Raw genomic sequence first — 15,601 nt, 5'->3', positions numbered from 1 at the left:
ACATTTGTCCAGCTGCAGTGTTGAGATGTGTTGGGTGTTGGGATGCTAAGCTCAGTGCCAATCTTGGAGCCCTGCTGGGACCCACTACAACCACTGTGCTCCCTGAGCTTGGTGACTGGCCATGGTGGAAGGGACTAGACATGGTCGGAGTGCATGAGAAAATAGGGCATGGCAGTTGAACTCCGCAGGGGCTGGCACAGGGCAGAGTTCTTTGGGCTCCATGTGAGAGGTACCCTGCAGACTCCCCTCAACTGGCTCCACAGCTGGCCAAAGCAGGCCATGTGTGAGATTTCAAGTCAGAGGGATTGGAACAATAGCAAAGGAGGAAGGGTCCTTGCCTTGCATACCACACACCTGATTTCGATCCTCAGCATCCCATAAGATCCCCAGAGCCTGAGAGCAGAGCCAGGAGTAAGTCCTGAACACCATCGAGTGTGGTCCCAAAACAAATGCATAAGTAAAATTGGGAGTGTGAGGTTCATCTCCTAGAGGCAGGTCTGTGTGTGCCAGGCTGCATGCGGTGGAAGGAGCCTGGAATGCATTCATAGAGGGCAAGATTCCCCCCACACTAGTCAGAACTCCTGCTGAGGTGCTTGCTGGAATTTTCTCCTAGCTGCCTGGCCCAGGTCATATCATATTGCTGGGACATTCAGGAACGGCAGCGCTGGGCTTCCTCATGGTCTGATAAGTGTCTGGATGAAGAGCCTGGCTCTGCCCTGAGTAGGGGTCTCCTTCTGCCCTGCTCCTCCTCAGGCTCAAATGCAAACAGGCAGTTCATGGCAGCTAGGTCCCCAGAGACCCTGTGATAGCTGTGGACTGTGGACAGCTAGGAACTCTGTTGTCACAATGCTGTGAGCCCCCATGATGCAAACCCATGGGCTCTCTCTACTGAGAGAGCTGAGCCTTGCTGTGGGGGGAGGAAATTCCCAGAGTGCTCAGAAGTACAAAGCCACAGAGATGTGGGAGCAACTGATGCTGATCTTGGGGGTACCATTGTCTGATGCCTCAAAGGAATGGGTGGCAAGTGGGGGGCACAGGAAGCTGGTGGAAAAGTAGGGGGGCTGGGTGGGGGCCAGGCACTTCTCATTCTGCCCTGTCAGGTGGCGGTCCCAAGAGCGGGAAGGGGGGGGGGTCATCCTAGTCTTTTGTAGACATACATGCTGGATCCGATTTCCCCCGGCCAGGCAGTGGGGCACCAGGAGTGGGGGGACAGGACGTCCGCTCTGCCTCTGCTCAGGTTTGTCCTGCAGCTGGGGGAGTGGGGGGGAGAGGGCAAGAGTTGAGAGGGGCAGGAATTTATGAGCCCGGAGTGCAGGCTGTCACGGGTGGGGGCGGGGCGGGGACTCCCTCTTGCCAAAACAATATTTAATTTTTTTTTTAAAAGGCAGCTACAAAGCCACGATTAAGCTTGGGGCCTTAAAACAAGCCCATAAAATCGAAAAATATTTATCTGGAAGGGTGGCAAGTCCAATAAAAGTTTTATGAAAGTTTTACAACTGCCCTGTCAGGAAGCTGGCCTCGCACTCACCTCCCGCCCGTGAAGAAATAGCACACACACACACACACACACACACACACACACACGTTCGTATGCATACACGGCCATACCCACCCATGCACACTGTCACACACAGGCCCGCATGCACACGCCCACACACAAGGTCACACATAGGTGTGTACACACACTCTGAGAACACACCTGCACACACTGGCCCTGCAGAAGCACCTGTATGGGTTGGCCACTGGTAGCACCACAGTCTTGGGGTGCATGAGGCCACCCCCAGGGTTAATGCAGCACCCACCTTGCATTCCACACTTCATACCCCCTAGAGTTTGCTATCAGCCCCTTGGCTCCTCCTCTGCCCCACAGGGGTCTATGCATAACTGGCGATTCCCCATTGTCTCGATGTTGGTACTAGGGCAGCACTCCATTTTTCCAGGACCTCCCTGAAGGAGGTTCAGGAGCTTAGGAGCCTTTGGATGCCCCTGGGTATCACTTCTGCAGTCCAGAGGCTCTCCTGGAACACTGGTGGCTGGAGGTACCTATGCTCATTCAAGAGGGGGGCCCAGAGTCTCACTTAGAGAGGAATATCAGCCTTGAGGGTGTCTTGGATGCATGCTGGGCCTCTAGCTACTGTTCTGTTCCTGGTGTGGACGAAGGTGGTTCCAGGCCCATGGTCTCCTCATCCCTCACCAAAGCCTTGGCACAGATCTTCCAAACTATTCCTCTTGCTACTCTAGTGAATCCTGGATGGACCACATCATCCAGGCAATGCTGTCTCCTCCCAAGCTCTTGGGATCCCCCAGCCCCAGGATGGTAGGCTTGTGGGCTACTTCTCTTGCCTGGGTCCACAGCATGAACAAAGGTGGGGTCCAGGGACAAGTCACTCCAGACCTGGGGGACTCCCCCAAGTGCCCTCACTGACAGGATGATGGCCAAGAGGATGGCAACGTTGTCCTACAGAAAGCTGCCCTGGTTGGGGGAGTCCCTACTTCCCTGAGGCCCGGCCCACCTGCCAGCAGGCGACAGTATGGCCACAGTCGCAGTCACCCTAGGCCACAAACTCCCTTCCAGGAGCTAAGGTCCCTGATCTCAGGTGCCTGGCTGACACCTGCTTCCCAGTGACAGTGGGATGTGGAAACAAGATGGGGTAAAGCTGGGTCTGACTTGTTATTGTTTCCTCTGCCCCCCAACTTCAGCTTTGAGTTTCCTACTGTGCTCAAGCATGGGATCCATGTGGCTCTGAACCCCACAAGGGCTTCTTCCAGAGGCAGGAAGTGAGACGGACTGAGGCCAGGCAAAAGGGAGGCTGTGGGGAGTGATGGGGATGGACTCAGAGAATACACCCCACACCCCGGGTGCCGAAGAGGTCAGCAGAGCCTGCAGGGCACGGTGGTACCTTCACATTGAGAATTGCCAGGCACAGGCCAAGAGACCAATACTGTGGCTGCCATGCCATGGAAGGGACCCACATCTCCACACACCTGGGTGGCTGAGCAAGACCAGGTGTGTAACCACCTTCGTGGAGGTGGGGAAAGATGCGTCTGTTTTGGCCATAACTTTGTGAGGTTTTATTTTACTGTTGTTTTTGGGGTGGGGGATGGAGTTGCACCTAGCAGTGTTCAAAGCTCCAGCCAGGTCAGTGTTTGCTTCTGATGGTGCTTAGGGAACTGTGCCTGGGCCCCCTGCATACAAACCAGGCACATTAGTTCTCTAAACTCTCACTCTGTGGTCTGCTACTTTGTAAAGCCCGGAGCGGGAAGACTGAGCGTCACCTAAGACAGCTTGCTCAGGTCTGTCTGTATACGCTGGGTTCAGGTTGGCCCAGATGCTTCATGTAGCTGCATAGTTTCAGGTTCAAACCCAGTTATTTCTCTTTCGGAGAGGAGCAGAGTGGTTAAAAGGAGAGGAGGTGTGTGTGTGTGTGAGAGAGAGAGAGAGAGAGAGAGAGAGAGAGAGAGAGAGAGAGAGAGAGAGAGAGAGAGAGAGAGAGAGAGAGAGAGAGAGAGAGAGAGAGAGAGAGAGAGAGAGAGAGAGAGAGAGAGAGAGAGAGAGAGAGCCCAAGATCACAGTTTGGGCCAGAGTCCATCAGTGTTGGGATCTTTGTTTTCTGGTCCCATGGGGAGAACCCATCTTAGTGAGCATGGCGGGGCCAGTGACTGGTCAGATCAGCCTTTGGTGCCCACTAGAACTTTGGCCACCCCTTCTCTCCATCTGTCCACATACACAATAAGGTCTGAGAAGTACTAGAAACTATGGGATCACTCAAAGGCTACCTTGAACGGAACAGTGAGAGTTGGTGTGTGCTGTGGACAGCAGCTGGGTCATGCCTCAAGTGGGATCATGGAGAAAGGGGATCCCATAATAAGCTCGGAGACCACCAAAAACCCTGCCTGGGTCCTCAGTTTCCCTTCTGGTCATGGGCCTCCTAGCAAGCAGGCTCCATTCGCTGCCAGCCTCTCTTGTCTTCCTGGGCCTCCCCCACCCCCAGTCCCTGGCAGTACCCTGCAGCGGTACCCAGGACCAGACTGAGGGAGAGACCCTGGCAGATGTTTTCCATCCCCTGCGCGGTGTTTGTGCTAATTGCAGATATTTTTAACATATTGTGTTACTCCATCCATCTCTGTGAATGGCCCGTCTTGTAAAAGTCTTTTAATGATGTTATTTTTTCTTCCCTATCTTCATCATCTACAATTATTTATAATATCACTGTCTTTGTTTCAAACCCGGGGTATAAACATTGTTGTAACAGTTCTTCGATGGGGTTCATATAATTTTTACAATTGCTTTGAAAAGCTTCAATGGCCAGAGAGGAAAAAGACCAGCTCCCTCACTCCCCCCACCCCCCCAAAGCTCACTGCTCTGCGGAAGGTGCTGGTCCATTCGAGGTGGTGTCTGTGAGGGGTGTCCCTTTGTCTCTCCTTGGGAGCTGGGCCGATCGGTGTTGGGGGGACAAGTCTGCACAGCAAGCAAGCTGCTGGATTAGGTTTCAGCACCGTGCTCCCCACAGACATCGGGGCAAGCCCCGCAAAGGCCACCGTCAGGGGGAGACGCCAGTGAGAAAGACGGATGGTTTGTTTTCATTTTTATAGGGATTTTCTGAAACCTCAACTTTCACCTCTCGCCTCTGTTCAACTCTGTTCTCCCAACCGAGCTGTTTTCCAGTCTGCAGGACTGGCAGGCCTGCTGTGTGGGATGGATCCCAGCCGATGCCCACCATGGCTGGTGGCCCAGGGGTTGGCTGTGGGCTGAGTTGGACCGAGCTGTTTGGCGACAGCTGGTCCTTGGAGAAGTTGTCCACGTCGGGCCAGCCTGCCTCAGCACCCTGAGCCTGCTGAATGCTCCCAGAAACCCTGTGGGTGGCCTGCCACCATCCCAGCCCCATCTTCCTCCTCCAACACCTATGTGCAAACTGTCTCTGTGGATCCTCAGAGCCTGGGGTAAGCCCCTGCTTTCCCCACATCTACATCTGGCCTCACACTAGCTCTCTGCTTTCCGCTGGTGGGACGTTTGGGACTGGACCCAGTATGGCCTGCCCACAGGGGACCATGTCCGAGCTTGAGTCTAGCTTGGGTCGCTTCTCCTACAAGCTTCAAGGAGCACCCCTTAACTTGTGGTTGCCCTCAGGCCCACTCTGTCCATGCCATACTGGGTCTACTAAAGATTGAGTCCCAGGGCGGGGCTGGCCTCCAACTTTATGACTCAGTAAGGGGCAGAAGAAGCAACCTGGGTGCTTCAGAGCAGAACTGCAGTCTCCGCAGTGCTCGGATCTGCCCACACAGTCTCATGTATATATGGGGTACTGGGGGGAGGGGGACAGTCCACCTCCAGGTGACTGAGGCCAGAGCCCGAGATGCCACTCATCCCATAGCCACACTCTTCTGCTGTCTGGCAGGCTGTGTGGCCAGGAGCAAAGAAGTGGGGTTGGGGCAGGGGGAGGGAGGTGCATCTACAACTACTACCAGGTCCTTTCCAGGCCATGGATAGAGCTTGCAAGAGTTTGCTGGGTTCCTTCTTGCATGGGGCCCTGGGGCCAGGCCACTGAGACCCTCAGTCTCGAAAAGTTTCCTGCTGGGAAGAAAGGCTGAGATCACAGGAGCGGCTGGGTACCAGGGCAGGGAGATGGCTTCTGAGGGCAGGGAGGGCCCTCCTATGGCAGTCCCCTCTAATCCCCCCAGGGCACTTCATTTATGGCCACTCTGCTTGGCCACAGCCCAGGTTCTTTGGGGGGAGAGGCAGGAGGGGGCAGAGATACCTGGGATATCAGCAGGAGTCTGAGCCTGCAGCTTCTGCTGCTCTAGGGATGGGCCCAGGACCCCAGCACTTTGGAGGAATGCCCAGAAAGAAGGTGTTTGGATCCTACAACAGAGGGGAAGGGGCATCGTGGAAAAAAAATGAGCAAACATGCCTCTGTAGGTATGGAGATGTCCTAAACCAGCCCTGACTTGGGTCAGCACTGGAACCTCCAGAATCTATGCTGGGGGGCTGGAATGGTGGTGCAAGTGGTAAAGCATCTATCTGCCTTGCATATGCTAATGTAGGATAGACTGCGGTTTGATCCCCTGGCGTCCCATATGGTCCCCCAAGCCAGGAGCAATTTCTGAGCTCAAAGCCAGGAGTAACCCCTGAGTGTCACCCGTGTGGCCCAAAAACCAAACCAAAGCCAAAATCTGTGCTGGGTCCCATACCCAGGTAGACAGGTGAACAAAGGGTGATGCAAAGGTGCAGTGCAAAGGGGGCAGAATGAGGCACTCACTGAGCCATGAAAGCTCAGAGTACTGGTAAGGGTGACATGGGACCAGGATCATTGCTGTCACTGCCGTGTCCCTTTGTGGAGGCACCATGGCAGTGTCTCATGGGAGCCTGGCTGAAGACTGAATTCAGCTTGGTTGAATACTGAGCTGGAAGTGGAACACGAATAGAGCTGCTGGTGTGAATATCTGGGAGCCCAGTCGACGCCCCTAAGAGGGACAGGCAGCCCACCTGCCCCATCAGCCGGCCACTTTCCACCAGCACCTTCTAGCTAAGGACCAGCTCTGCTGAGGCTCTGGTTGGTGCTACATGGTCCTGTTAATGTGCAGTTTCCTGGCTTGGAATGCACGCAGCACACACAGGCACACTGCCACAGCAGGCACATGTAGGCATGCATACAAAGGGACACAGGCATACAAACAAGCAGACATGCAGGCAGGCAGGTAATGCTCTTGTTGACAGTCAAGGAGGCAGGAGAAAGCCAGAGGGACAGGTACATTATTTATCCCAAACCAGAAATGCTGCCCAAATGGAAAAGTTTTAGCTCTTCTTTTCTTTTTCTTTTCTTTTTCTTTTTTTTTTTTTTGGTTTTTGGGTCACACCCAGCAGTGCTCAGTGGTTACTCCTGGCTTCACGCTCAGAAATTGCTCCTGGCAGGCGTGGGAGACCATGTGGGATGCTGGGATTCGAACCGATGACCTTCTGTGTGAAGGGCAAATGTCTTAGCTCCATGCTATCTCTCCGGCCCCAGTTTTAGCTCTTCTGAACCCAAGAGAGATATTCCCAAAGTGGTTCTGCTCTACTTGGTCTTAGGCAGTAAAGACACTGTGTTTGCAGGGAGGGGCTGCAGATCCCGCCTTCTCCATGCCCCCCTAGCACCCAATAACACCCTAGCAGATCAGCACTGCCCCTTTCCCTGAAGCTGTGCAGAATGTGCTTGCATACATGTGTCTGTATGTGGTGACTGCCTACGTGCCTATACATACAGTATCTACATGTGTCTCATGGCATGCAGTTATGTGAGTGTATGCAGAGTACATGTGGTACAAGTGAATATCTGTGCTTGTGTCTACATGGGAGGAGTGAATGTACACAGGAGGTGTTTATATGTGGTACATATGTGTGCGTGTCTACACATGGCAAGCACAAACACACACCGACATGTGTATACATACATACATGAATCTAAGAACATGCATGCAAAGCATCCACAGTGCACTGTAGCCCTGTTCAGCATCATAGTGCACTGGACCATCCTCCCCGACAAATCCCCAGTCCAGTGTCAGCAGAAACAGACAGAGAAGCCCCATCTAGACATAGACAGATGCTCAGGGAGCCAAAAGCTGACCATGAGGACCCCAGAGCTCTACTGTGGTTGATTCGTGCAACATTGTTTGGGGGAAAGGAGCTGGTTCAAGATCCTGACTTCCATCCTGGGCACCCCATGGTTCCCTGAGCACCACTGGAAGTGGCCTGGTGGCTACAGCAATGCCCAGCCGAGAAGCACTGCAGTCCCGGTCTGAGCAGCTCAAAATGTCAGGAACATCTAGCTGGGCTGAATGTATCAGGAAGTGGATCCCTGCGACCTCCATGAAGCTGGAGAGAATTCCTCATCTCCCAGATAAAAGATGTTGCTTGCTAGAACAAAGTTCCATTGTTGTTCCAATGAGCAAAGTTAGCTCCCAAATTGCTCCTTTAAGCCCACAAACCAGAGGTGGTAAGACAGGTCTTACATAGGCCAGTGGAATAGCGGGAAGCGGGCACTAAGAGTCTGGCACTTCTCCTCTTCACTACCTGGGACCTCTGCATCAAGGCCAGTCCAGCAGCCTCTGTCCGAGTGGTTTCTTCCCCTGTCCCCTCAGCTGTGAGGATACCACCAGTGAGAGCCTTACTTTGCATGGTCCTCCGCCCTGCTGGTGTCCCCTGGGAAGTTTTCTACTCAGTTCTAGATGGGAGAGAGGGCCTTGTTGGAGGAGAAGATAAGTTACAGATGAATAGACAGACACAAAAGGAGAGAAGGGGACTCTGTGGGCCTCTTGGGGGCAGCAGCTTCTCCCTCTGTGGGGAAGGGGCAGGAAGGAACCTTGGGATCAGTCCCAGGGCACAAGCTCAGGCTCAGCCCTGAGCTCCACTTGGCAGGAAAAGGCCTGAGAGCTGGGGGACAGGACTGAGAAATGTGGGGCAGGCCTTCATCTTCGTCTGTGCCTGGAACTTTCTAATCGTGGATGTCACCATCCACCGAGAGGCCCTTGATCTTGAGTAGCAGCACTGGAAGCCACGAGGTCTCATATCCCATGAGACTCCTCCCTCAGTGTCGCATGGACTCTTCCCTCAGTGCTTGGATGCCTCTTCCCTTAGTGCAGCAGTGTCCGGGTCCTATAGCTACACTTACTTAACCAGAAGCAGCAGCACCCACCCTGCCCTGGTACAAGGCTGAGCCCAGAGAGTGTAGGTTGAGTTAAATGCTCCCCGAGATGTGACAATCATGCTAAGGTTCCCTGTGAATACCCTCATGGAGGTGGGGGCACACCCGAAAGTGGTGACTTTTGTGGCACTGAGGAGGGCTCAGCTCAGAGCAAATGGGACATCGTGGTCTCCCAGCTTCTTTAGAAAACTCACTCATTGGGCCGGCAAGGTGGTGCTGGAGGTAAGGTGTCTGCCTTGCAAGCACTAGCCAAGGAAAGGACCACGGTTCGATCCCCCGGTGTCCCATATGGTCCCCCCAAGCCAGGGGCAATTTCTGAGCGGTAGCCAGGAGTAACCCCTGAGCATCTAACGGGTGTGGCCCAAAGAAAAAAAAAAAAAAAGAAGACTCACTCTTTGATGAGACCTATCACAGAGGGTTGGTAGGAAATGGGGCAGGACCCCATCCTTGAATCCAGTCAGGCCTGGTGGAGCCACGGCTTCTATTGTCCGGGCCACAAACACAGGTCAGCCTGAGCAGGAAATAGCCAGTGTACTCAGATGCTGGTCCTGCCAGCCACTTTCAGTAAAAGTCAATTTGGTCCTGGCAGGGCTGTTCTCTGGTGACAGAATCCCACAGACCAGTCACACTCGTTTCTTTTGTTGGTTTGCTTTGGTTTGGTCTTGAGCCAATGGTGCTCAGGGGTTACTCCTGGCTCTGCACACAGCGATAGCTCCTAGTGGGTTCGTGGACCATAAGGGGGTGATGGGGATAGAACCTGCATTGGCTGCATGCAAGGGAAACTCCTTGCCATGCTACTGTTTTTTTGTTTTGTTTTTTTGTTTTTTTTGGGCCACACCCGGCAGTGCTCAGGGGTTACTCCCGGCTGTCTGCTCAGAAATAGCTCCTGGCAGGCACGGGGGACCATATGGGACACCAGGATTCGAACCAACCACCTTTGGTCCTGGATCGGCTGCTTGCAAGGCAAATGCCGCTGTGCTATCTCTCCGGGCCCAATGCTACTGATCTAGCCTATGGTCATGTTCATTTTCTAGGCTGGTTCGCATCAGGGCCTCCAGGGGAGGCCCATTCTCTCTAGGGTTCTGAGGGTGATTTAGGGCTACATCGGCCATAGCTCTGGGCTCTGCAGCCTTTCCCTGTGTCGGTTTCAGTGTCAGAACATCTTATGTACAAACTCAGTTCCCAGTAGACCTGGGGGCACCTTCCCACAGGGATTTTGAGTCTGGACTCAACGGTGGCTCTCCCTGACCCCTGGGCACTCACTGACCCCTGTCCACCCACCTGTCCACACAGCCACTGGTCAGGCTGTAGGGATGGGTTTGTGTACCTGCCTCCCTGGTGCTCTGCAGGTACTCATGTCTGCATGAGTCCATAGTCATCTACCACTAGCCAGGGCTCCCTCAATGCGGTCCAATGTCAGATCCCAGCCCTTCTAACATGGAGTTCCCAGCTTGGGCTCCTCTACCTGGCACCAGAGTCTCGGTTATGGGTGACTCCTTCAGAGAGGCCAAGAGTCATGTAACGGGGGAGGCATCTGCCCCGTTACGTTGAAGCTGAAGCCGTTGCACAAACAGGAAACACCCCCATTAAACAGGCAGCGCTGACCCTTGGGAGGAATGTGAACTCAAGCTGAAGAAAGCGTCTGTCAGGCCGTCTTCATGCCCGCCCACCCCAGAGCCCCTCAACCACCTCTGCTTTTACCTGGCCTGACCTGGAAACACCCCACTTCTGAGCCTGTCCCCAGCAAACAACGGCGATCTGAAGGATGGGCATAGTCGTGTGAACCACCAGGAAGCACTGCCCACCTTGTCACATCCAGGGAAGTTTCCCGCCACCTCCAGAGTAAGTGCCCCTTCGTCCCAAGAGCACCTCCACAGTTCAGGACTCAACTCTGGCCCTGGAGCTGAGAGCAGGACCTGGGAGTGAAGTTTGGCTGAGGCATGATGAAACTGGAAGCTGGGGTCAGTCCCAGAAACTGTAATGGCAGGTCACTTGCATACCCAGAGCCACCATTCTCTGTGACAAGCTCAGTTCCTCCCTGTCAGCTAGTGAAAGGTGTGAGTGGGGCCGATGGGGGTTCAGGCCCTGTCTGTTGTGGGTCTGGGAGGACAGAGCCCTCAAAGACTCAGGAACTGGTGTCATCTCTGGTGGTGGCTGTGGGCAGGACATCACCTGCTACCGTGACTCCAGAAGCCTGTGTCCAACCCACAGTGGCTTCCCCAACTCCTATGTGGAGCCTCACCTGAGCTCTGTATGGCCCTGGGGCCACAACACCTGGTCAAGGATGGGGTACTGCATCACTGAATCCTCAAAACAGCCCTGACTCCAGTACTGGATTCTCTTACACACAAATGGCCCCTGGCCTTCCCCTGTGGCTAGGCACTACATAGAGAAGTCTCCAGCATCCTGCCCCATATGTCCTTGTTCCTTGACCCCAGGTTTGGCCAAATGACAGGCTGCAAACCTGCTCCTGTGTGGGTATCTCCTCCCCCAACTTCTTATTTATCCCACTTGAATGATCAGAACTGCCCACACCTGGAATGGGTGGGTAGAGCAGTCTGCTTGGGGGAAGAGAGGGGATAAGAAGGAGAGTTAGAGAAGAGAAAGGCAGCAAGAAAGCACGGGGAGCAGCTGAAAGAGCAAGATGCATCGAGGATGCAAGATGAGGAAGGATGCAAGGAAGAGGCTGCTTAGCTTAGAAACCCTGTGGCACATGGCGATCAGGGCCTGGTCATAAAGCTGGATTTCTCCTGAAACTTCATCGGATTGCTCTGTGAAATTCTCTGCCATCACCTTGCAACCTACAGACCTGTCAGCCATAGGGGATGCAGTTGCCGGGCCGAGCCAAGAAAGTCCTCACCATCTCCCTTACCAACACTAGGACTCATTAATTAATATTTATTAATTAATACTTAAATTTATAATATTAATCAATATTTAAACAACACTCCCAGAGCCCAGATCCTGTAGCCTCTCCCTTAGTGGCTCTTCCTGTCATCTCTAGTGCTCTCAAGAGTGTCTCCTCAGGGCCCAGAGAGATAGCACAGCAGCGTTTGCCTTGCAAGCAGCCGATCCAGGACCTAAGGTGGTTGGTTCGAATCCCGGTGTCCCATATGGTCCCCCGTGCCTGCCAGGAGTTATTTCTGAGCAGACAGCCAGGAGTAACCCCTGAGCACCGCCGGGTGTGGCCCAAAAACAAACAAACAAACAAACAAACAAATAAATAAATAAGGGAGCTAGAGCAATAGTATAGGAGGTAGCAATAGTATAGGAGATACCAGCATCTGGGCCCGGAGAGATAGCACAGCGGCGTTTGCCTTGCAAGCAGCCAATCCAGGACCAAAGGTGGTTGATTCGAATCCCGGTGTCCCATAGGGTCCCCCGTGCCTGCCAAGAGCTATTTCTGAGCAGACAGCCAGGAGTAACCCCTGAGCACTGCCGGGTGTGGCCCAAAAACCAAAAAAAAAAAAAGAAAAGAAAAAAAAAAAAAAAAAAGTGTCTCTTCAGAAAGGTCCCCCTCACCACTGCCCCATGACCCTCATCCACTGTCCCTGCTTTGGATTTCTATTTATATTTTTGTTTTGGGGCCACAGCTGGTGATGCTTGAGTTACTCCTGGCTCTGTGCTCAGAAATGGCTCCTGGCTTGGGGAATCATATGGGATGCTGGGGATCAAACCAAGGTCAATGCTGGATCAGCTGCGTGAAAGGCAAACGCCCTACCACTGCGCCACCGCTCCAGCCCCACTGCTTTGGATTTCTGGGTGGAGATCCATTTCTCTACTGTAGGGCCAAGCAGGATGTCAGGAAGGAACCCCAGTGAGTAACTCCCAGGCTTGACTTCCAAGACTCAGACGAAGACCTTAACGCTGGCTCAGAACTGACCCTGACCCCCTTCCCCTAGAGGGCAACCAGAGGCCCAGACTATTTGGTACAGCACTGAGAACCTGCAACCCCGCCCCTCAATATCCCAGTACAGGCAGCAGGGCGCCCACTCACCGGGGATGTGGATCTTGAACTTGCCGCTCTGGCCGAAGGCGCTGTCGATGGTGCCCAGCTCTCCTGATGACAGGCGCACCCTGAGCCCCACGAAGAGCTGGATGTTGGTCTCCTTCTTGAACAGCGAGCGCCCAATGACATTGTAGTCGTCGATCACCTGGTACCAGACCCCGTCAGAGAGAGAAGGGTCAATGCCAAGCTCAGGGGGCCTCACAGCCCCCAATACCCTGCTGCAGTCACAGAGCCAATGTATACATGCATGTATCTATATGTGCATGGGTCCCTCGCTGTCGGCAGGCCACATGGGTGTGTGCACAGATCTAATGCACATGCTCAGTCCTTGGGCAACAAGGAGGGAGGGGGGCATTTTTGTGAAGGTGGCACAGAACTCACAAAGTGTGGGGTGCTGGGCCACCAGCTACCCACTCTATGCGTGGTGTGGCACTGGGCCAGCTACCAACGAAAGACCCCAGGGTTGCGCTACAGCACAGCGCTCTAAAACCCACCCTGCTCTCCACTGGCCCTTCCCACCAGAAGGCTCTAAGAAGTCTTTCTGCCCCTCTCTCTGCAGCCCTGGACCCCCCTCCCACACCCCCCGACATGGAACCCCCAGCCAGGTCTCTTCTGACTAGGTTCCTCCGTTTCCTCAGAGCAGACCTCTGTGAAGAGGAGGGAGGCTGAGAGGAAGGACACTTGTGTGCATGAAGGAGTGGGCCCTGCACAGCCCTGATTTCACAGGGAGCTACGGTCCTCTAGAACTTTCTCCATGGGATTGAGTTTGGGACATGATGTGTGATTTCCCAAGGCATTCAGTAATACAGGGACCCCCCTGGGGGACAGGCTGATTCAGAGCCCCTGCAGGCATTCCTCGTAAGACAGGGCTATGCCAGGAAGGTGCAGGGGGAAGAACAAGGAGAGAGATATGCACACTCGTCCTCAACCCAAGGTTCTCTGAAAAGCAGTCAGAGCTTCCGTCTGGAATGTGGGGTATGGCTACAGCTGTGGGGGATACGGGGGGGCAAGGAGGGCTTTCTCTTATTCTCCAGGCCACAGTGCTCTCTGGACCGGGGATAAGGTGGGTATAGTACCATGCGGGTGGGATTTTCATCAGAGCTGCTCCGCCCTTGGCTGAGGTCCCGGGGATGCCCCACCAGCTGAACGGCCTTCTCAGCCTCAGAAACTTCTCACTTGTGCCCGAGACACCAAGCTTTGGCCGGGGCTGCAGATGGATTGTTTTGCAAAGCAGAAACTGTCCCATTTACCCTAAAAACCTTTTTGGAAAAACATATCCTCTTCTATTTGATTCATAGCGTCAGATAAAAGGTACTCGCATTCCCCCTCTCCTGGTGATGGATGATTCGGATACAAATGACGATAAGAATAATCATTTCCACTTGCACAGCCCTTTATAATTCACGAGTCGTGTTCCCACACGAGAGCTCCTCCTCATCTGTCCTTCAGGACTCGCCTCCAAGAGCTGCTCCCCCGCGGGTTGGGCCCACCACGGGCTGCGTGCTCCCTCCCAGGGTCTGCCTGGTTGGTGGGCGTCCCAGCACCCCACACACAAACACCCCGCCACCCACAAGGATAGAGCAAAGGCGGCTTTTTTGACCTGCAGCACAGAAAGGGTTGGGTGAGCGAGAACCCCACAGATGAATGCTGAAAGCAGCTCTGGCCTCTTCCCCCGTGTGTGGTTCCTGGGACCCCCACACTGCTTGTTCAGGCTGTATGTGGATTCTGTTCCCAGCGTAGCCATGCACCTGGGGTGTGCCACACTCCCAGATTTTCATTCCGAGCTCAGCTGGCACAGGCAGTGCCCAGGTCAGTAGGTTGAGCCAAAAAATGATGTCCTGAACCATGGCTCCTAGGACAGTCACCTGTGGGCAGGAGAGGAAGCCCTCAGCCCACTTACATGGAGACCTGGCCACCAGCCTCTCAGCACATGCAAGCAGAGGCATGGCCCCTCAACAACTCAGTCCGCACAAATGGAGCCACGGTCACTCAACCCACTCAACCTCTACTGATGGAGCCACAGCCACTCACCTCCCACTAATGAATTTGTAGCACTCAAGCATGCCGGTATTCATGGGCACTCTTCAAATGCCCTTATCCACGGGTGTTCTCCATCCCACCTGACAGAGGGGAGAGTTGAGTGGACTGAGTGAGCGACCTCAGTTGAGCCTGGTGGAAGTTCAGAGCCATCGTAGCAATTTGCTCAGGCTGAGTGTACCGACCGGGGTATGTGTGCTGCTCTCTGGGTTGGAGAAGCGGTAGGAGTTGCTCACTGAAGATAGAGCCAGAGTCACCTCCTGCCCTTAGCAGCAAGGTACATTCCTGATATAGGGGCTCTCTGCTTCGAGTATACCCACTTATCAAAGCACCCCCCAACAGTGCTCTTCCCACATTTATGCTACCTCCTTCCCAGACTCCTGCTCACGGACGTGAGAGCCTGGCCCCGGCAGCTGAGAACACCAAAGCGCCTGCACCTGTCTCCACATTCAAGGGGACAGCACCACCGAGATTCTCTTTGTCACTGAGGTGGCACCATATCCTAGTGGAGATGGAGAGTCCTGGGTCCCAGTGGTACTCCTTGAGGCCTCAAGTGGGCAGTGTGCCCTCATGCCCATGACCCTACCCTTCAGCTCGCATGGCCACAGCTTCCTCTGTCTTGGTCCCTCACTCCTGACACAGCATCAGGCCCAGGAAAGTAGAAGAGCCCTCATGCTTGTTTCTTCTCCAGCCATGTCCAACACACAGAGGAACATTCTGGATGCTTCATGCCCCTCTGGGGCTGCTGGAATGCTAGGTCACCAAGCCCACCACCATGCATGGCATCAGTCACTAAGGTTTCCCCAGGAAAGATGGCGGGCACACAGCACCAGGAAGTATGTACAAGGCTGGACCCACAGAAGTCGCCATGGGCAAA

The 15,601-nt window shown here is 54.1% G+C and overlaps 1 protein-coding gene across 1 annotated transcript in view; it reads right to left on the bottom strand.

Annotated features, from left to right (window-relative positions):
* EEFSEC (eukaryotic elongation factor, selenocysteine-tRNA specific) overlaps positions 1–15,601 on the bottom strand; it is a 209,729-nt gene that overhangs the window by 12,712 nt on the left and 181,416 nt on the right. The window contains exon 6 of the mRNA XM_049766522.1: positions 12,676–12,832. Within this exon, the coding sequence (XP_049622479.1) occupies positions 12,676–12,832 (157 nt within the window). The remainder of the gene's footprint in view (positions 1–12,675; positions 12,833–15,601) is intronic.

The sequence above is a fragment of the Suncus etruscus genome, chromosome 20, assembly GCF_024139225.1.
Source record: "Suncus etruscus isolate mSunEtr1 chromosome 20, mSunEtr1.pri.cur, whole genome shotgun sequence".
NCBI classification, from domain to species: domain Eukaryota; kingdom Metazoa; phylum Chordata; class Mammalia; order Eulipotyphla; family Soricidae; genus Suncus; species Suncus etruscus.
This window is presented reverse-complemented; position numbering and strand designations above follow the sequence as displayed.